Source organism: Chiloscyllium plagiosum, unplaced genomic scaffold, assembly GCF_037043375.1.
Source record: "Chiloscyllium plagiosum isolate Xiang-an unplaced genomic scaffold, Cpla_swu_hap1 HiC_scaffold_37, whole genome shotgun sequence".
Taxonomy (NCBI): Eukaryota; Metazoa; Chordata; class Chondrichthyes; order Orectolobiformes; family Hemiscylliidae; genus Chiloscyllium; species Chiloscyllium plagiosum.
In genome coordinates this window covers 28511329-28533259 of record NW_028270175.1, presented here as the reverse complement: position 1 = coordinate 28533259, position 21931 = coordinate 28511329, and the positions used below count along the sequence as shown (strand labels likewise).

At 43.9% G+C, this 21931-nt stretch overlaps 1 protein-coding gene across 1 annotated transcript in view; it reads left to right on the top strand.

The window, feature by feature from the left end:
- Positions 1-1352: 1352 nt before the first annotated feature.
- LOC122540239 (uncharacterized) overlaps positions 1353-21931 on the top strand; it is a 30339-nt gene continuing 9760 nt past the window's right edge. Inside the window, exon 1 of the mRNA XM_043675649.2 lies at positions 1353-1641. Coding sequence (XP_043531584.1) covers positions 1569-1641 — 73 coding nt within the window. The 5' untranslated portion in view covers positions 1353-1568. The remainder of the gene's footprint in view (positions 1642-21931) is intronic.

Genomic DNA, 21931 nt, shown 5'->3' with positions numbered 1-21931 from the left:
AGTAACACCCCCCCGCCAGTGTTAAAACAGAGACTAACCATAATCTAACAGAGAGAGTATCACCCCCCCGCCAGTGTTAAAACTGAGACTAACCATAATCTAACAGAGAGAGTATCACCCCCCCGCCAGTGTTAAAACAGAGACTAACCATAATCTAACAGAGAGAGTAACACTCCCCCGCTAGTGTTAAAACAGAGAGACTAGCCATAATCTAACAGAGAGAGTAACACTCCCCCCGCCAGTGTTAAAACAGAGAGACTAACCATAATCTAACAGAGAGAGTAACACCCCCCCCCGTCAGTGTTAAAACAAAGTGACTAACCTCCCCCCCACCCCCCCCACCCCCTCCAAGTGTTAAACCTGCGCCCTAATTTCCATTTCACTCTTTTTAAATTGAACAGATGGGAATGATGTGGGTGATACACTCTCTCATATTACCTGGATGAAGCTAAGGATTATCTCCTGGATTAGTACTGGATTAGTACTCTTTCTCTAATCCACATCTCTCCTGGAACTGATAATATGCAGGGCACCAAAGGCAGGCAAATTGCCCCAGAATGCAAATACTATTGAGGACAAGGATTGGACTTGACTGTATCTTCCCTATGGAGTTGATGGTCTAGTGGTATTATCACTGGACTGTTGATCCAGAGACCCAAGTAACGTTCTAGGGACCTGGGTTCAAATTTGCTTTCAATAAAAATCTGGAATTAAGAGTCTAAAGATTGTTAGGGGAAAAGAACAACATCTGGTCACCAATGTCCTTGAGGGAAGGAAAATGCCATCCTTACATTTCGACCAGGCCCACAGCAGAATGGTTGACTCTTAACTGCCCTCCCAACAATTAGAGGCGGACAATAAATGCTAGCCTACTTAGAGATGCCTGCATCCTGTCAATGAATAAAAAAAAAGTAATTTGCACAAGCTCAGGATAGCATCTGGTACCTGAGCTCAAACTTCTAAAGGAGGTAATTGGAAGGGAATAATATTAATGAAACAAGGGCAAAGATTTTTGATTTAGTCTAGATAATTTGGCACAATAAAAGAATTATAATCAATAATCTAAAAATATTTTTATTACAGCCATCAAGTTGTTCTTTCTCCAGCACACAAATCACACAGCCATTAATTTCTCTGCCATCCCCCATTGAACTCCTCACTAAATATATCTCAGAGAGTTGAATTCCTTTCAGATGAAAGATCTTAATTGTTGGCAATAGTCCACGCTGTTTAAAGTGGGTGCAGACTAAGTCTCAAACTTATCCTGACTCTGACATCATTCCAAACCCCCGCCTCCTCCTCCCCCAGCCCCTCACACCCTGATCCACACCCAATCCTCTCCACTCCAAGCCGTAACTGTGCCTCTTTCTGCAGAATTTCCAATCCAAATATATAGGAGTCTGGTAGCTAGGAGCTGCTCCTTGTTTTCTTCCAGACTGTTCGCAAAGTTTGACAGAGTCTGATTGGAAAAGCTGCTCAGCAATTTAGCTTTTCAGGCATTTACTGGAACTTGCTGCATTTTTGTTCCAAAGCTCAGGAGCAGATCTGCCTTAATAAAAGGAAGAATTATGTATAAGATGGGACTCAGACACCTTGTTCTCCTGACACTGGCAGTGTTCCTCTGTACTTCAGCCCAAACAGGTAAGAGAAACAGTTACTCAGATTTGTTGGAGAGGGAGGGAGAGAGGTTGGGTGACGGATAGGCAGGGAAGGGTGCGGTGTTAATAATGTGATAGATTTCTGATGCCATTTACATGGAAATCATGATGACATTAAATACAGAAATATTTAAAACTACTGAAATTGGAAGGAAAAGACTTATTTGAAAATGTTCAGCCTTTTTACAGATAAACATTTTTTTTGGAAGAAACGAATTGAGACAAGTTCCATCATTTATTTTTAAAAATCCTAATTCTTTTGGAAATGCTTTGTCTGGTGTTTTGGAGTCTTGACTGCGAGTTGTCTTTTCAGTGATTAATTTACAACCCAGTAAAAGGAGATAGTTGAACAAATATTGGACGTGCAGGCATTATTGGTTTTGTGTAAGTCAGTATACAGTGAATAGAAGATCTATTTTTAGGATTTCTAAAGTTATTCTATTGAAAGCTCTTGTATATTTTAGAGAGTGAATAAGAAGGTGGAAAATAGTAAGGCTTCGAAGGCAATATCCTCATTGAATTCTCACTAAAATTAAACGCTGTGAAATAAGACTACAACTTTGAAAGTACTTCAACTTTCACACCGGATTTGTCCAATCCAGGTCTGTGTCTAGTTTCTAATGAGTCCTAGATTCTGATGGACACATGTTGCATCACTAATCCATATTAATTAAAGAATTTAAAAATACAATTGTTTACCAAATTGGTTAATAGTGATGATCACATTGAGTGATGAGTTACCTAACAGAAAATGATGGATGCACAGGATTGCAGAATGTCCCCCACCCTTGTGGAGCGACAGGCCAGTTTCACAGAAATGGGTTTCAAACAGACGTTAGGCCTTCACCCCATTTTGATTAAGGGTAAAAAATCATCTTTGGTTTGTCCTTAACAAAAATAGAAAATGTTGCATTTCTTGATGAAAGGTGTACACATCCCCTGCCTCCGTGTTAAAGGTTTAGTTTTCTGAACATCATCTGATGAGAGCAATCTCTAGATCTATATGTAACAATCTGGCTCAGCCTCTGAGGATTCTGACTTCATGCTCTACTCTAACACTTCAGCATCTATTCTGAAATAACAGTTCAGGCAGTATAGATACAGTGCTATATTGTTGGTTGTGGTCCTAAACCAAGGCCCTATCTACTTGGCCTAATGGTTAAAAACTGGACATGCACATGGACAGCAGTGAACTGAGGGGTGCGTAGGTTAGGTTATTTTATTTTCGATTAGAAATAATCCTCAGCACAACATTATGGGCTGAAGGGCCTGTTCTGTGCTGTACTTTTCTATGTTCTAAAAGATCCTATGAAAATATCATCTTAGGCTTAATTAAACCATCATACGTAGATTAACTGGTCAATTATCACTTTTAGTGCTTGCAGGAAGTTTATTTATACAAATTTGCTGCTGTATTTGACACTGATGATTGCAGCATCTATTTAATTGCACATGAGGCACATGGGGAAATCCTGCAATGGATCGATGAGGACTCGATCATACCCACCTGAGATGTTTACCTAATTTAATTGTCTGGGCGAGGATACAGAAGGTGACTGACCCCGCACGGAAACACATCCTATAAAAGAGTTAATGTGCTTTGCCCTCCAATGGAGGGTGTTGGACAGTGTTCAGGAATGGGAATATGAGCCAAATCTTCAACTCTTTGTTCTGAAACCATTCTAATGCTTCAATCTCGCATAAATTTTTCTCCATGTGTTCAGCTTCTCCGCTTCTGATTTACATATTTGTGTGGCAGTACTAGATTTACACTTCACTGCTGCATGTCGAATGTTATTGAATTTTGAAGGTTATGTTTTTCTACACCATTGCCTTCTCTTGTGCTTCCTTTATGGAAATTACTTTCACTTGAAAGTTTCGCCAGAAAGGGCAGTTTTGTTTTCATCACTCAATGAATCTGGGAACAGAATTCTCTCTTGGCCTCTTACTCCAATATTATGGATTAAAGCTCTCAATTTAGCCATATACACTCCAACTTATCAAGCAGAACCTGGATGTCAAACTGGACACCAATCTGTCCTGTATTTATACACATAGCCTCTTGCCCTGCTGTTTACTTGCACCTTCTGCTACCTACTAAGATCAACTAACTTACTGGGACCATGACTGGCATGGTGGCTCAGTGGTCAGCACTGCTACTTCAAAGTGCGGGGGACCTGGGTTCAATTCCAGCCTCGGGTGATTGCCTGTGTACAGTTTATATGTTCTCTGAATGCTCTGGTTTCCTCCCACAGTCCAAAGATGCCTAGATTAAATGGATTGGCCATGCTAAATTGTCTAGGGATGTAAGGCTTGGTGAGTTAGCCATGAGCAATGCAGAGTTACAGCGATGGGGTTGATCTGTGTGGGATGCCCTTTGGAGGCTCCATGTGGACTCAAAGGGCTGAATGGCCTGCTTTCACACTGTAGAAATTCTAAAGTTCCCCATCATAAGCCAAATAATTCTGCAGACAGTTGACAAGGCCACAGGTTAAATAAACCTATTGACAAGTCAATGCCTCACATCTTCCCTGACTGGCTCTCCTTCTGATCGCCATTACCTTCATTCTGTACTTGCAAAACAAAAAATGCACAAGTAATCCAGAACCCCTCCTGGGAGATCGGTTCAAATCCCACCACTGCAAATAGTGAAATTTAAATTAAATTTTAAAAACTGGAATCCAAAAGTTAGTCTAAAGGTGACCATGCGACCATTGTCGATTGTCTGGTTCTCTGATGTCGTTCAGGGAAGGAAATTGCTATCCTTATCTGCTCTGGCCTGACGTACATATGACTCCAGACCCACAATCATGTGGTTGACTCTTAGCTGCCCTCTGAATTAATGCTAGCAAGCCAGTCAGTTCAAGTGGAAATTGGGGATGGGCAATAATATTGGTCTCGATAGCAATGCTCACATCCCATGTATGATTCAATAACTAAATAAACAAAAGTGATACACAGGGTCACTTTCTCAGCAGCAAGATGATATAATGAGTTGGACACTCTCTCAATAAACACATTGATTTGGTCCCCATTTGCTAACATCTGAGAAAAAGAACTGGAAATTATTTCACCCACCTTAAGAGGCCAAGACACACAAATAGAAAGTGGGACATAACACCAGTGCTTCACCAGAGGCTCACCAATGATGTAACCTAGCACGGTGACGAAATGTTTTTAGATTAGATTACTTACAGTGTGGAAACAGGCCCTTCGGCCCAACAAGTCCACACCGCCCCGCCGAAGCGCAACCCACCCATTCCCCTACATTTACCCCTTACCTAACACTACGGGCAATTTAGCATGGCCAATTCACCTGACCTGCACATCTTTGGACTGTGGGAGGAAACCGGAGCACCCGGAGGAAACCCACGCAGACACGGGGAGAATGTGCAAACTCCACACAGTCAGTCGCCTGAGGCGGGAATTGAACCCGGGTCTCTGGCGCTGTGAGGCAGCAGTGCTAACCACTGTGCCACCGTGCCGCCCACCGTGGTGAGCTCTGAAAACAAATCTTCCAGCTCAGTGAGCAAACTTAATACCTGAACCTCAACCTGAGCTACAAATCTTCTCAAAAATCACAAACTTTCTCTATCTGTGCTCAGTGTGGCTTGATGACTATATTCCAATGTCAGGTCCATGGAAGTACAAATCCCACCGAGTGGTTTGATGAGTTTTATAAGGAATTCAGATATATTTCATTTCCCAGTGGTTAATCCAGGGAGGGGTTGATCATTACAAATAGGAAAGTTTAACATGTTAAATTAGTCAAACAACCTCTGCATCACTGGGTTAAAATTCTTCCCGCCATTCCAGTCGGAGACATGGGCTGGGAATGTTTGAGGATATTGGGAGAGGACAGGATGAGGTTAAGGTACAAATCATTACGTATCAACGTGTCTCTGACAGCAACATTAGCAACAAGTTACATTCATATAGCACCTTCAAGATAATAAAGGAATGTGGGGGATTGTTGCATGACCATACGTATGACAGGTCCAGGCTTTCCTTGAGCAAAAGAGTCCATTTTGGTGCTTAATGTCCCATAACCAATCAGGGCCTGTGCTTTGTGTACCTTCATATTTCCATGCAGCCATCTCAAATGGGCACCAGGCCCTTAAAGTGAGGCACGTACTGTTTAATGACCCTTCCCAGTTAAATAGACAGCATTGAACAATGTGCGTGGCAGATTTGAAACTTTGAAACATGCCCAGTTCTTATGGGGCTTGATGGAGTAGATGTGGAAAGGTTGTTTCCCCTTGTGGGAGAGCCTAGGAGTGGAGGGCAAAATCTCAGAGTAAAAGGTCACCAGGATAAGAGGGCGTTAGGAAGAATTTCTTCTTAACGAGGTCAGTGAATCTGTGGAATTCTTTACCACAGAGAATTGTAGAGGCTGGGTCATTAATTATATTCAAGGCTGAGATAGACAGATTTTTAATCAGTAAGAGGAATCAAGAGCTGTGGTGAAAAAGCAGTAAAGTGGAGTGGAGGATTATTAAATCAGCCATGATCTCATTGAATGGCAGAGCAGACTTGATGGGCTGAATGGCCTACTTCAGCTTCTATTTCTGATGGTTTGTTCAGGAACATTTAGTCTAAATGGGGCCTTCCCAGCCATGCTTAAAGGGGCTACTTGGGGATAGTTAATTTCAAAAATGTATTTGATATAGAGACACTACTCCCTCTCTACCCCACCCCTCATTCTCCTCGCCTACCTCCTCTGCATGAGGTTACTAGTCTAAACCAAACTGGAGCACAGTGGTGAGCTCAGTGCAGCAGATGACAGCGCCTCATCATCACAACGAAACTAGACACAGAGTCCAACTTCAGTGAACCTCTGGACTCCAGCTTCGAGCCAGTGCCAACTCTCCCTCGGATCTAGTCACTAAAGCTTTCAGAGGCAATATATCCTGGTTACAGATGTGCCAGTCTCTCCTAACACTGTATCTAAACGCTAACGCTGCCAATATGTTCAGAGAGCTTATGTAACTCTGTTGAAAGGAGACATGCCTCTGAGGAAAGACATTAGTGTCAAATATAGTTTTAAAACCATAAACAAATAGACTGCTGAAATACTTCCTGCAGCGTTTTCTAGTGCATATGTGAAATATATTCTTGGCTTATTTATATAAATCAAGTACAGCATGCAGGCTGAAAGCTAGGCCACTGACATGTGGTATCCTCTTTCTCATACAAATCTTGTAGTGAGGACTTTGAAGGTTTATCATGGGAAGCCTGTTCTGTCCACCCGACAGGGGTTCCCCACTCCATCCAACTCAAGATTCTCAAGGGCGTCAAAGTGATGACTCATGATGTGGTATCATGTTCTGGGTCCAGTTGGCACTCATAGTATTTATTCTTCCCATAATAGGCATACACATACAAACAGACGAATACACAAAGGCATGCACGCACATGCTTACATACATACACGCACATATACACACACACACATAAACACACACACACACGCATACACACACACATACACATGCCAACATGTACCAATGTTGACCCAGAGAGACAGATACACTCCAACAGTGTCTCACACACACAGACACACACAGCGATACAGACATAGCCGCACACACAGACTTACACCGACACAGGCTCACAAATACACACACCCCTCTACATAGAGGGGCACACTCTAGGGGTCACTGGGAAACAGCACCACCAAGACGGACTCTGCCCTTTATTATTATTGTTCTGACCTGAGACAACTAATTCAGTAGAAAGCCAGAATATGGCCTTCAAGAAAAACTGAATGGAATGAGTGGAATTATTTTTATGGAAGTCATTTATTTTGGTGTCAGCCTCAACTTGATGATTTCTCCATATGTGATGTGCCACTGGGCAAATTATCATTAACTAACAGTCTACAAGAAGCAATAAGCCCTATGTTAACAAATATTTGAATAAGTGTACGTTTGCGAACATGACTGGGAGGTTGTAGGTACAGATACAAACTGAGACGCTGCTATGGGATGCTGCTATTCCTGTGCTGCAAAGGGGTGGGAGACAGGAGGATGGAGAGAATGCCTGTAAAGAGCGACAGGAGCGAGCTGAACCATTGAGTTGTTGGATAGATGAATGGATACAAATCTACGACAGGGATGATTTTGTGTGCAGTATAGATTGATTAGGAAATAGCTTTTCAGCTCAATCAGCTTTTGCTAGTTCCAATGAAAGACCACCACAGTGTCAATTCAATTCCTCTCTCCACCGAAACTGAATGACCTCCTGAGAGTTTCCTACATTTTTGGCTTTTGTTTCAGAACTCCAGCATCCTCAGTATTTTGCATTCTGATCAGATTGCCAACTCTGAGTTGGAGATAATCTTGGAGGGTTCACCCCATGACCATCTGTCTCCCATCTCATGGCCCCTTTGAACAATCGAACTCCACATGTCTGGTATGACAAATATGAAATTAAAGACATTTTTGTGAACACCTTGATGATTTTTCTCTTGTATCAGTCTCCTGGCGATTAAACTTCCATTTCTGGAAACTCTCAAACAATGCTGAAGGATGGGAAAACCCGATTAATGATGTGAATGGATTCATGCAGCATTAGAGCATGTATTTGTTCAGAGTTTTGGAGCAGCACAGTAGCTCAGTGGTTAGCACTGCTGCTTCACAGTGCCAGGGCCCTGGGTTGGATTCCAGCCTCGGGCGATTGTCCGTGTGGAGTTTGCACATTCTCCCCGTGTCTGTGTGGGTTTCCTCCAGGTGCTCCAGTTTCCTCCCACAGTTTAAAGATGTACAGGCTAGGTGGATTAGCCATGCTAAATTGTCACATAGTGTCTAGGGATGTGTAGAGTAGGTGGATTAGCCATTGGAAATGCAGGGTGATAGGGTGGATTAGATTAGATTCCCTACAGCCTGATTCCCTGGAAACAGGCCCTTCAGCCCAACAAGTCCACATCGACCCTCCAAAGAGTAACCCACCCAGACCCATTCCCTCTGACTAACGTACCTAACACTATGGGCAATTTAGCACAGCCAATTCACCTGACCTGCACATCTTTGGATTGCGGGAGGAAACCAGAGCACCCAGAGGAAACCCACGTGGACACGGGGAGAATGTGCAAACTCCACACAGCCCGAGGCTGGAATCGAGCCTGGGACCTTGGTGCTGTGAGGCAGCAGTGGTAACCACTGACCACCGCGCCACCCCATAGTGGGATGGGTCTGGGTGGGAGTCTCTTTGGAGGATCAGAGTGGACTTGATGGGCTGAATGGCCTGTTTCCGCACTGTAGGGATTCTATGATTCTTCACAGAAGGACCAGCAGGTAGCATTTTACATGTATCATAATGACATTACCTCTTGTATCAGCTGCAGCTTAGTCAGTAGCACATGACTCACAGGGTTCCTACTCCAGGGCTCGAACATTACCATCAAGGCTGACACAGCAGCACTATCAGAACTACTGCCTTTTGGATTAAACTGCTCGGCTGATGCCCCCATCTGCCTGCTCAGGGAGGTGGAAAAGATATCATTTCCCTATGTCTTCATCTCATCATCATGAAAAGCTCTATCAAACAGACAGGATCTTTTCTCTTTGCTCAGTCATTTTCAGAGGAGTGGACCTTGCTTATAATTGATTAGTCTTGTTGAATGGAAAAGAGTGGGAGTTTGGACAGTTCTGTTTGGCTGAGGAGATGTGATTGAACACAGGATGTATCATGAGACTTGGGAAACAGTAAACAGTGCCTGCAGGCAACGTTTAAACTGCTGTTTGGCGTTGATAAAGCAGGTCAGGTTTACTTTGGACAAGTCCCTGCTTCAAAACCTACAGCCTTGGCACTCTGCCAGCCCAGCATCTCATGCCTGTACCTCCTGAGCTATCCCTGACATGGATTGAGAACCCTGTGGAAGTATGTTGTTTTCTCTGAGCTAACTCCACCTCCCCTCTCTCCCTTTGAAGGGACTTAACTGAGAATCATGTATCAGTGATGAATGAAGGAGAAGATACATGTGACACCAACAGTACAACATCACAAGCATAAATTACATAAAATGATATCTAAGCAAAAAGAAGTTCTCAAAGTTTTGGAAAATGCACAAATGCTGGTGTGTACCAGAGTTTGTGTAATTATAGGTATCTATCGTGTACATTGGCTCCACTTGTCCAGTCCTATGTTTAACACACATACCTTTTGTTCATGAATTCTAAGCTCCACAATCTCGTCATTTGCACTCCCTGCTATTTCAGAACTTTGTTTTTAATTATCATATCACTGTCGGGAGGGGAACACAGCATAATGTTAACAGTGAGCCAAAATCTAGTCCCAGCTTTAAAAGCTTGCAGATTGGAGAAGAACAGGAATCCAGGGAGCTGGGAGTTCCACAGTATTTAAGGAAGAATGGGTCAGTTTAGGAGATGGTTCATGCCTTGATCCTAACAGGATGTAGGGAGGGATATTTATATATCACTGAAATGAAGGCTGATCACTGATGGGCTAACTGCATGATTTGCATCTTTGTCCAATCATATGCCCTAGTTCAGTGCTTTTGAAATGTACAGTTGTACTGATTCTCAGGAGACTTTGTTAGAAATTGGACTGATTCGGTGGAACTTGTAATCTCTCATGTGGAACTCACCCTTAGAGATGAGGAAGGTGCTTGTGTTTCCAGTGTTACAAATGGTCATTCATTGCACTATCAAAACATAAGGCAGGAAGTTCCTAAATGGCAACATTTACTTTGTAAGTGTGCGTCTAATTCAGATCACATGCAAGAAAAATTTGAACTTGTTCTTTTTCCAATCACCTTGGGACACAATTTAAACATTCCATTCCCTTTTATGTGTTTTCTCTCCGCCCCATTCCGGGTTCCTTGGCAACGTTCGTCCTTTCCAAAACGTTTCCTCATTTGGTCAGTCTTTCTGCGGTAGGCCATGGGCTGTTGCTAAGGAAACTGTGCTGACAGTGTCTGTGGAAATGGGTTTCATGTGTTAGGCATTTGCCTAATTACCTCACTCCTTTTAAATCAGACTGTGGGACAGAATGTTGCTGTTCACTTAGCTCTCTCCCTGACACGTGTAGACAAAGATCAAAAAGACATCATCCCCTGGACAGGTCAAAGGGCACAGTGAGTTGAAAGGGCTGAAATTGCACAAAGCTAAAAGGAGGAAATGCCACGAGCAGGGAGTCACACTGGATAGAGGAAATGCACATTCAGGAAATTAGCATGGGATGCTCCTGTCCTCTGCTTATAAAGGAAAGGCCCCCCCATGGTGAGGGTCCCTGGCATCAATGGCTGTTGACAAAATGAGCCCCAAAAATGTAGAATCCTGAATATTAGAAATCAGAACTTTGAAATAGCAAATTTGAGCAGGTCAATTCATCATGGAGACAGTAAGATGCTACATGATGGCTGTCAGAATTGTCCTACAGACAACCCTGTCATCACTTCCTGTCTCCCAAATGCTGGCCAAACTGTTGTGCATTTCTGGCATTCTTACACTGCCATTTAAGAAAAGGAAGAGAAGGGGAAAAAAAATGAAATCTAATTTTAGAAAGGGAGAAATCATTGTGATTTAACCTTGGAGGCTACAACTGCTGATCTGATATTGTGCACCAGTGTCCAGACACTGAGGCCCATCATCATATGGATGGCACTGTGGCTCAGTGGTTAGCACTACTGCCTCACAGATCTTAGCTGGCCAGTGTGGACCTGCCTTTTAACTAAAGACCCTGGAGAGCAGAGTTGGTCATTGAAGATAAACCTGACTGCCCCGGCCGACCCATTGTCTCAGCCTACTCCTGCCCCACCGAACTCATCTCTGCATACCTCGACACGGTCCTGTCCCCCTTAGTCCAAAAACTCCCCACCTATGTTCGGGACACCACCCACGCCCTTCACCTCCTCCATGATTTTCACTTCCCCGGTCCCCAACGCCTTATCTTCACCATGGACATCCAGTCCCTGTACACCTCCAACCCCCATCACGAAGGACTCAAAGCCCTCCGCTTCTTCCTTTCCCACCGTACCAACCAGTTCCCCTCCACTGACACTCTCCTTTGACTGACTGAACTGGTCCTCACTCTGAACAACTTCTCTTTCTAATCCTCCCACTTCCTCCAAACCAAAGGAGTAGCCATGGGCACCCGCATGGGCCCCAGCTATGTCTGCCTCTTCGCAGGATATGTGGAACATCCATCTTCCGCAGCTACACTGGCCCCACCCCCTACCTTTTCCTCCGCTACATCGCTGACTGTATCGGCGCTGCCTCGTGCTCCCACGAGGAGGTTGAACAGTTCATCCACTTTACCAACACCTTCCACCCCGACCTCAAATTTACCTGGACCGGCTCAGACTCCTCCCTCCCCTTCCTAGACCTTTCCATTTCTATCTCGGGCGACCGAATCAACACGAACATTTACTATAAACCAATCGACTCCCACAGCTACCTAGACTACACCTCCTCCCACCCTGCCCCCTGTAAAAACGCCATCCCATATTCCCAATTCCTTCGTCTCCGCCGCATCTGCTCCCAGGAGAACCAGTTCCAATATCGTACAACCCAGATGGTCTCCTTCTTCAAAGACCACAATTTCCCCCCAGACGTGATCGACGATGCCCTCCACCGCATCTCCTCCACTTCCCGCTCCTCCGCCCTTGAACCCCGCTCCTCCAATCGCCACCAGGACAGAACCCCACTGGTCCTCACCTACCACCCCACCAACCTCCATATACATCGTATCATCCGTCGTCATTTCCGCCACCTCCAAATGGACCCCACCACCAGGGATATATCCCCTCCCCTATCAGCGTTCCGAAAATACCACTGCCTCCGTGACTCCCTCGTCAGGTCCACACCCCCCACCAATCCAACCTCCACTCCTGGCACCTTCCCCTGCAACCGCAAGAAATACAAAACTTGAGCCCACACCTCCCCCCTTACATCCCTCCAAGGCCCCAAGGGATCCTTCCATATCCGCCACAAATTCACCTGCACCTCCACACACATCATTTACTGCATCCGCTGCACCCAATGTGGCCTCCCCTATTTTGGGGAGACAGGCCGCCTACTTGCGGAACGTTTCAGAGAACACCTCTGGGACACCCGGACCAACCAATCCAACCACCCCGCGGCTCAACTCTTCAACTCCCCCTCCCACTCCACCAAGGACATACGGGTCCTTGGACTCCTCCATCGCCAGACCATAGCAACACGACGGCTGGAGGAAGAGCGCCTCATCTTCCACCTAGGAACCCTCCAACCACAAGGGATGAACTCAGATTTCTCCAGTTTCCTCATTTCCCCTCCTTCCACCTTGTCTCAGTCCCAACCCTCGAACTCAGCACCGCCTTCCTAACCTGCAATCTTCTTCCTGACCTCTCCGCCCCCACCCCCACTCCGGCCTATCACCCTCACCTTGACCTCCTTCCACCTATCGCATTTTCAACACCCCTCCCCCAAGTCTCTCCTCCCTACCTTTTATCTTAGCCTGCTAGACACACTTTCCTCATTCCTGAAGAAGGTTTCATGCCCGAAACGTCGATTCTCCTGCTCCTTGGATGCTGCCTGACCTGCTGCGCTTTTCCAGCAACACATTTTCAGCATTGAAGATAATGCCACTGGCTGCCCAGCCCCAGAACTGAGACTGGATCCTAGATGTAGGTGGGTGAGGGTAGGATAGGAGGAATAGAGGATAGGAGAAAAGGGCAGAGGAAGATTTGGGATTCCACCTGATGCTGGGTTCCTTGATCAAGCAGCGTGACCGCATATAAGGGAAGCCCACCAACTGACCAGTCTTCAAAGGACACTGGGATAATTGTCCTGAAGTGGCTCCTTAATCACTTTCCTGCAAGTTTTAGGGCTGTTTTGCCACAGTAGGGGTTAGTTTCCCTGCCTCAGAGGCCTGGGTTCAAGTCCCACCTGCTCCAGAGGTGTGTCACAACACATCTGTACAGATTGGTTATCTACTCCAGGCAGTTATGAGATCATACCAGGTCCTGTCCCATTCCCTGCGTACAATTTTCCTGACATTGGGAATCTAACATGAGTGCTCCTGCCTAATTCTCCCAGCAGTCACCTCCACCCCAACCACTCCCTGGTAAGCTTGCTCTGGATGGGTGCCATTAATGGGATCAGTACAATGGGAGCACAGCTACAAGGTTACACGTGAGAAACGGAGAAGAGAGAGAACCTTTTTTTTTGCAGAGAGTTGTGAGGCTGTGAAATATGTTACCAGAGTTATTGTAGCAGAGAATGTTAACCTTCGCAGAATCATTGAAGGACAAAGGCACGTGTGAATAGAGAGGTTGCATGGGATTATAATGACGGCTGTAACATGGATCAGATTGCTTCTGTGTTGAAATTTCTACGTGACTCCATTTCGAGGTGCCTGACTTTGACTTTCTCTCAACTGAATTCCAATCATCAATTTTCTACCCATTTGGCTCAGCCATTGGTGTCTCCCTATAGTCAGCAGCTACCCATTGGATCTGCAATGCAACCCTTCTATGATTCTGAGATTTTCAAGAAAATTAGCAAAGTTGATACCAGGATATCACTCCCATGTTTGAAAAGTTCAAGGTCAATTGACACAACATTAAGAAGGTTAAAGTAAGACAGGGGCTCAGACAAAACTGTCTTTTATCTGAAGTGAATTGCTATGCTGAATAATTTAATGGGAAATCATTGGAAGGGACAGATTTAAGAATGTGCTTCTGCGAGAGAAGGGATTGAGATTTATGGTGAGGATATCCAGGCTGACAATCTAGCATAGCACTGAAAGGATTGCTAGAAAGATTTGAATGAGACATTAACATGCCTGCCTCTCAGCTGGACATAGTGGTCCAATGACATTATTTGAATAATAACAAGGGAGTTGTTCTGAGCCATAATTTGTTAGCCATAGATTGTCAATTCATTTATCACATTGCAGCTTGTAGGACCATTGCTGTCACATTTCCGACATTACAACAGTAAGTAAACTTCATCAAATGTTTCACTGTGCTTTGGAACGTCCTGACATTTGGAAAGGAGCTGGAAAGATGCAAGTCCACTTCTTTTGTTAGGTGTATATAAAAGAGTCCACAAACAGGCATGTAACGCCTCATCAAACTTCTATTGCTAAAGGAATTTAGAAACTCTGGTGGATCTTCAAGGCTCTTTGAGTTCCTTGGAACAAAACACTTTATGAATAAAGTGCCACCTAACCTTTCACATTGATGGTAGCAAACTCAACATTGGGCAGGACAGCATCTGTCTGCGTTCACCATATTTGGTTAATTCACGATAGAGTATTTTGTGTAATACTCATCCAGTCAGCATCACGACTGAAGCCTGACAGTGAACTTGAGAAGCTGTCTCGTTAAGTTGCCAAAGCTATCATCAGCCCGTAAATTGATAAAGTTACTGGGAAGAATGCAGCACGTCATCAGAAATGTTGGATGATACAAAAGCTATCCATGCCAACTGTATTTTGTGTGCCATTTCCCAAATCTGTGTAGACATTCTCTCCCAAAACTAGAATAATTAAAAGCTCCTTGACATTATTTGTGCCGCCCAAGCTGCTTTCAATAATTTCACAAATAAATTGCAAAATATTTGTGGATTTAACAGCAGGACCGACACCTCAAGATTACTGCTATAGTTAGTATGACATTCAAAGCAATAGGAAGCAGGCAGTGTTTTCAAGGCGATCCTAGAGTTCAGATAACATCGTGAACCCTGAGAACAAGGCTGGAGCAGCTATTTTATTGCTGACGTCAGTTTACAGCTTGTAGTCCTCCCTGATTTCTTTCTGCTGCTCTACCAGATACTTTTGAGATTAGTGTATGACTCCTACAACAATTTGTTTGAGGTGCCACAGAGAGGCCATTTACAAATATGAGAATTGCAGGGTGATAAAAGATTAGGGTTTTTGTCTAGTTTGCCTTGTGCTATCCTGGTAGTTTCATGCTGTAAGAACAATGGACTTTTTGACTGGCCATCACAATCAATCTATATCAATTAGTCTGCAACAGACTCAGATGTGAGGAGAGAAAATTCAACAGTGGTGGAGAGCTTTGGGAACTAAGCAAATCACACATACCAAAAGCTAGGTCTCAAATAACCATTGTGCTGCATCCCAAAATATCATTTTCTGCAAGAAATCTAATTTGCATTTAAATAAATCAACACTTTATGCTTTCACCATCTCCCTAGGCAGCCTGTTTCATTGATTTATAATTTGCTTGCTAAAATATTATACTGATTGCTTTGAGTTTTTCTCATTCAATGACATGCCACATGTACTTCTACTAGTCTGGACAAAAATGAAGCAGCATAGAGTCACAGAATCACGCAGCACAGAAACAGACCCTTTGGTCCCACTTGTCCATGCAGACAAAGTTTCCCAAATTAGTCCCATTTGCCTGTGTTTGACCCATCTCTCTCTAAACCTTTCCTATTTATGTACCTGTCCAAATATCTTCTGATGTTGTAAATTGTACCTGCATCGATCACTTCCTCTAGCAGTTCATTCCACATATGAACCACCCTCTGAAAAAGTTACCCTCAGGCCCCTTCTAAATCTTTCTCCTTTCACCTTTAAAATATACCCTCTAGTTTTGAACTCCCCAATCCTAGGGAAAAGACTTTTGTGATTCAACTTATCTAATCCCCTCATGATTTTATAAACCTCTATAAGGTCACCCATCAACCTCCTATGCTCCAGTGAAAAATGTCCCAGCCTATTCAGCCCCTCCTTACAACTCAAACCCTCCAGTTCCAACAACATTCTGGTAAATCTTTTCTGAACCATCTCCAATTTAATAATATCCTTCCTATAGCAGGGTGACAAGAACTGGACACAATAAGTCATTGTCCACATTATCTGGTGTCTGTCGAATGTTAACAACAAATCATGCCAACTCACAATCTTCACTTTTTTTCAGTAAAAACATGATCAAAAGAATGGAATTGCTCCTCATGATCTAATCTCTTAATTTTATCAATTGCTGTGCTTGTTCTTTTAGGATCTTTTCAATTTCCATATGGTATTTTAAGGATTAGACTCCCTATAATATGGAAACAGGCTCTTTGGCCCAGTAAGTCCACACCAACCCTCTGAAGAGTAACCCAACAAGACCCATTTCCCTACCCTATATTTATCCCTGAATAATGCAACTCACACTATGGGGCAATTTAGCATGGCCAATTCACCTGACCCGCACATCTTTGGATTGTGGGAGGAAACCCATGCAGACACAGGGAAAATGTGCAAACTCCACACAGACACTTGCCTGAGGCAGGAATCAAACCTGGGTCTCTGGTGCTGTGAGACAGCAGTGCTAACCACTGAGCCACAATTACAGGGCAGTTACACCTTAGCAAAAGCTAACATCTTCAGAATAGGAAAGAAAATAGAAGATGGGGTATGTTTGTGAATAAAATCACTTTGTATGTAATTATTATATGATTGGTTTGGAAAAAGGTACCTAAAAATAAGATTGATAAGAAATTGCTATAATCGAATGAATGGGAATTTAGCAATCTCTTAAGAAAGGATATTTCAGTTACAATTTGCTGTGAATACAAGGAATTAAGTGCCACTGCAGTATCCTACGACTTGATTGTCTTCAGGAGTCAGTGGTGAATTTTCTGGACATTGTTTTTCTCAGTTTGTTCGGGGTAGAATACTATGGTTTAACAGCGGACTTATCGTGTCTAAAGTTTCACTGTCGCCTGGATGTGTCTGCTTTGGTGGACAAATGTTTTATTATTTCACCTTTCTTTTCACATTGACACAAGGAAATTTTCATCTCAGGAAAGTCAATGTTATAACATCTCATATTGAACAGTAACTAATTCCAGCTCTGGCCACCAGTTGCTTGGAGCATTGTGATGTTACCATTACTTTTTATCAAGTTGATTTTGAGGAACATTTCAGCCTGGTTAAAGGGTTAACAACAACTTGAATTTATGTGGCCCTTTTATCATCAGAAAAATGCACCGAGGTGCTTCATAGGGGTGTAAAGAAAGAGTGGAAGCTAAGTGAAAGAAAGACATGTTAGGAGAGGTGATGAAAAGCATGGTTAAAGAGTTGGGTCATAAGGAGGATCCTAGAAGAAGAGGAGATAGGGAGTCAGAGATTATTAAAGAAGAACTTCCAGAGAATGGAACCCAAGAGAAGCTGCTAAAAACATGATCATCAATGCTGGAGCAAAGAAATATGTTGGAATTATCATTGAAATGCTGTCAGGTTACCGGACAAAAGGGACTTTATTACAGAGTTGTGATTTTAATGTTTCCATTTCTTCATTCTCCATAAACATGGAGAGCATCTTCTAACACTTTGACCTGGACTCAGATTCTCAGGTAATGTGATTCAAGGTTGGTTGCCGAGGAAGGATTAAGAGGCCAGCTGTTTTCTGTCAAGCTTAGGAGCAATCCCTTCACTATTTACAAATGAAACCTGGCACAGCTGTCTGTACGTAAGGGAGCTGGGAATGTTGCCAAAAACCTCAAGAGAAAATAAGATACACATTTTCTAAAAGAAATCTAGTTTACATTTGAATGAATCAACACTTTATACCACTAGTACACTTTGTTCGTGTTGTGCACCACCCGCAAAACACGCTAGAGCAACTTTCTAAGGCTTCTTTGACAATGTTCCCCAAATTTGACACCTCAGGACAAGAGCAGGAGGCACTTGGGAACACATCCAGCAGCTTCTCCTCCAAGGCACCAAAATCTTCACTTGGAACCGTATTGCCAACCTTTCCCTTATTGTCGCTGGGTCACAACTGCCAACTAACAACATTGAGCATGTACCTGCACCACATTAACTCCAGTGATTCAGAAACAGCTGACCTCTACAATGAGAAATGGGCATTGAATACTTGCCTTGGCAGTGATGCCCACATCCTATTATTTCATTGTTAAAAAGATCACAGCAGTTAGTTGTATCAAGCAGCAGCTGGGTGTAGAGTCTATCCCTTCTCCTCACCATCCTCAGATAGTGCCCTCCCCTCCTTACCACCCACATCATTGCCCTTTCCTCCTCACTATCCTCAGAATTGACCTTCTCCCCTCACTATCTTCATCACTGACCTTCCCTCTCACCATCCTGAGTACTGACCTTCCCTCCTCACCTTCCTCAGAACTGACCTTCCCTCCTCACCATCCTCATCATTGACCTTCCCCCCTCACTATCCTCGTCACTGACCTTCCCTCTCACCATCCTCATCACTGCCCTTCCCTCCTCACCAGCCTCATCACTGTCCTTCCCTCCTCACCATCCTCATCACTGTCCTTCCCTCCTCACCATCCTCATCACTGCCCTTCCCTCCTCACCATCCTCATCACTGCCCTTCCCTCCTCACCAGCCTCATCACTGTCCTTCCCTCCTCACCAGCCTCATCACTGCCCTTCCCTCCTCAGCATCCTCATCACTGTCCTTCCCTCCTCACCATCCTCATCACTGCCCTTCCCTCCTCACCAGCCTCATCACTGTCCTTCCCTCCTCACCATCCTTATCACTGTCCTTCCCTCCTCACCAGCCTCATCACTGTCCTTCCCTCCTCACCAGCCTCATCACTGTCCTTCCCTCCTCAGCATCCTCATCACTGCCCTTCCCTCCTCACCATCCTCATCACTGCCCTTCCCTCCTCACCAGCCTCATCACTGTCCTTCCCTCCTCACCATCCTTATTACTGTCCTTCCCTCCTCACCATCCTTATTTCTGTCCTTCCCTCCTCACCAGCCTCATCACTGTCCTTCCCTCCTCACCATCCTCATCACTGTCCTTCCCTCCTCACCAGCCTCATCACTGTCCTTCCCTCCTCACCAGCCTCATCACTGTCCTTCCCTCCTCACCATCCTCATCACTGTCCTTCCCTCCTCACCAGCCTCATCACTGTCCTTCCCTCCTCACCATCCTCATCACTGCCCTTCCCTCCTCACCAGCCTCATCACTGTCCTTCCCTCCTCACCATCTTTATCACTGTCCTTCCCTCACCAGCCTCATCACTGTCCTTCCCTCCTCACCAGCCTCATCACTGTCCTTCCCTCCTCACCATCCTCATCACTGCCCTTCCCTCCTCACCAGCCTCATCACTGCCCTTCCCTCCTCAGCATCCTCATCACTGTAGGTTTTCAATCAGAGAGAGGACGAGTGAGATTCAAGCACACTGACTACTGGGAGGGATGATGAGAAGAAAAACCTCTCTTCACTTTCCCACATCCCCGATGAGACATCAGTAAAATAAATATGAGTAACTGGAACAAATCCCAAATTAGATAATTATGATTTAATTTATTGCTGCAACTGGAAGAAGATTTTCCATATTTATATATTTATCACCTCACAGCTACTTTGGTAAAAAATCCTGCTTTCTGTTTGCTTTCTCAGCTGGCTGTTTACATAAACACACATCACAAGCACACTCACATCACAAGCATACACACAAGCGCAAGCACACACATGCAGACACACCACATACACATATATGCTCACAAACACACAAAACACACACGCGCGTATGTTTATCCAGAAATTTATCACTTAAGCATAAATCCACAGGGAGAATGTGCAGATATTAAAATATACATCCGGAAATCTGTTAACCTAAACACAGCAATGCATACAGACACCAGGTTCTCTACCAGAATGAGTCTGTTAAGTGCCTTGCTTGGTTGATAGACCAATGAATTGTAGGGTGTGCAAAATCCCAAATTCTGATCCATTCTGAGTGGCTGGTCTCAGTCAGCAAGGGTAATACATTAGTTCTGGGTTATAGGCAATCAAACAGCAAATGTATTTTTACTCTGATTACTACTCCATGTATATTTGTGTGTATTTCAATAGCAGAAAAGAAGAGGTTACGGCTTGTGTTTGATATTTAAGGCAACTACCCAGTCAACTTTGCTATCACCAATTGTATTTGCTAAGTTTCCTCGTTCTCTCTCTTGATAAGTACTGGGTCCTTGGTGGGTTGCAAGGCAATGGCTGCCAACTCACCATAATACCATTATTGATTTTGTGAAACTTGTCAATGAATACTAGTTGGTTATTGACCACAGGAGGTGTCTGCTCCTCAGATGCTGCCTGACCTGCTATGCTTTTCCAGCACCACTCTAATCTAGATAGGGGGTATCGCAGCCAAGCCAAATCCCTGTTCTCAAGCAAAATCTCCAGATTTGAACTTTCAGAAGGCTGAAAGCATTCAAAAGAACATTGCTTGTTACTTTTCCCCAACCCAGAAGTGGTGAAGCCAGTTGTATTGTCCATTGTCATTTCTTTTTGATCAACTAATCAAGTAAGAGATTATCTGAGAGTTTCTGGTCTGTAATAATTGAGACATCAAACAAAGGATTGCCAAAAGAAAATCACATTCACAATCATTTTTCAGACTCACAATGCTATGGCTAATATTTCTTCTGGCACTAACATCCTTTCTGAGGTTAAGGTGTGAAGCACAGGTTTCAACTCCCAATAGTCACTGATGCAGAGCCTTTTCACTAGTAGATGGAGTGTAGCTTGATTCTGTAAACTGAGGATCAGCAAGAGAATTTGATGTTATTACATCTCATTGTGAGAAATGCAGAGGTGTTGGCAGCCAGATTTAGGTATAAGTTCTGTGATAACTCCCAACTGCATTGAATGATGTAGAGTTCACTTCAAATTGTCAACATTGGTCAAATAGTGCATTTGGATGTGGATGAGAATATTCAAACCCAGAATTGGTCATTCAGTTTTGCTCATCCAGGCTTGGTACAGGGATGGGGAATTGGCAGAGGAAGGATTTATTAAGAAGGATTTGTATTCCCCAATTTTTTGGGAGAGATTATGCATTTCTCTCCCGATATTCCCTCTCTTCATGGTATAGGCCTTAGTAACCTCCTCCATCTCTTTATGTCCACATAAGCTGGAAACTTCTCAACTCTTCAAAGAATGTTTTGTTACAGTGCTGAAGCAAGACTAATTTTAAACATATTAAATACTGAAAGAACTGCAGATGCTGAAAATCAGAAACAACAACAGAAATTGCTGGAAAAGTTCAGCAGGTCTGGCAGCATCTGTGGAGAGAAATCAATGTTAATGTCTCAGGTGCAGTGACTCTTCCTCAGAGGGTCATTGGAGGTTGTGAGGATGGACCACTGAACGTGGAGCCTTATCTCTGATTTCTCTGAACAGATACGGCCAGAGTCTTTCCAGCAATTTCTGTTCTCTTTTAAAATTTTAAACCTATAGCTAAAGCAACCCCAACCTCAGGATGAACGAAATGCAGAGACCAGAAAGTACACATCTGAAGGCCAGAACCTAGA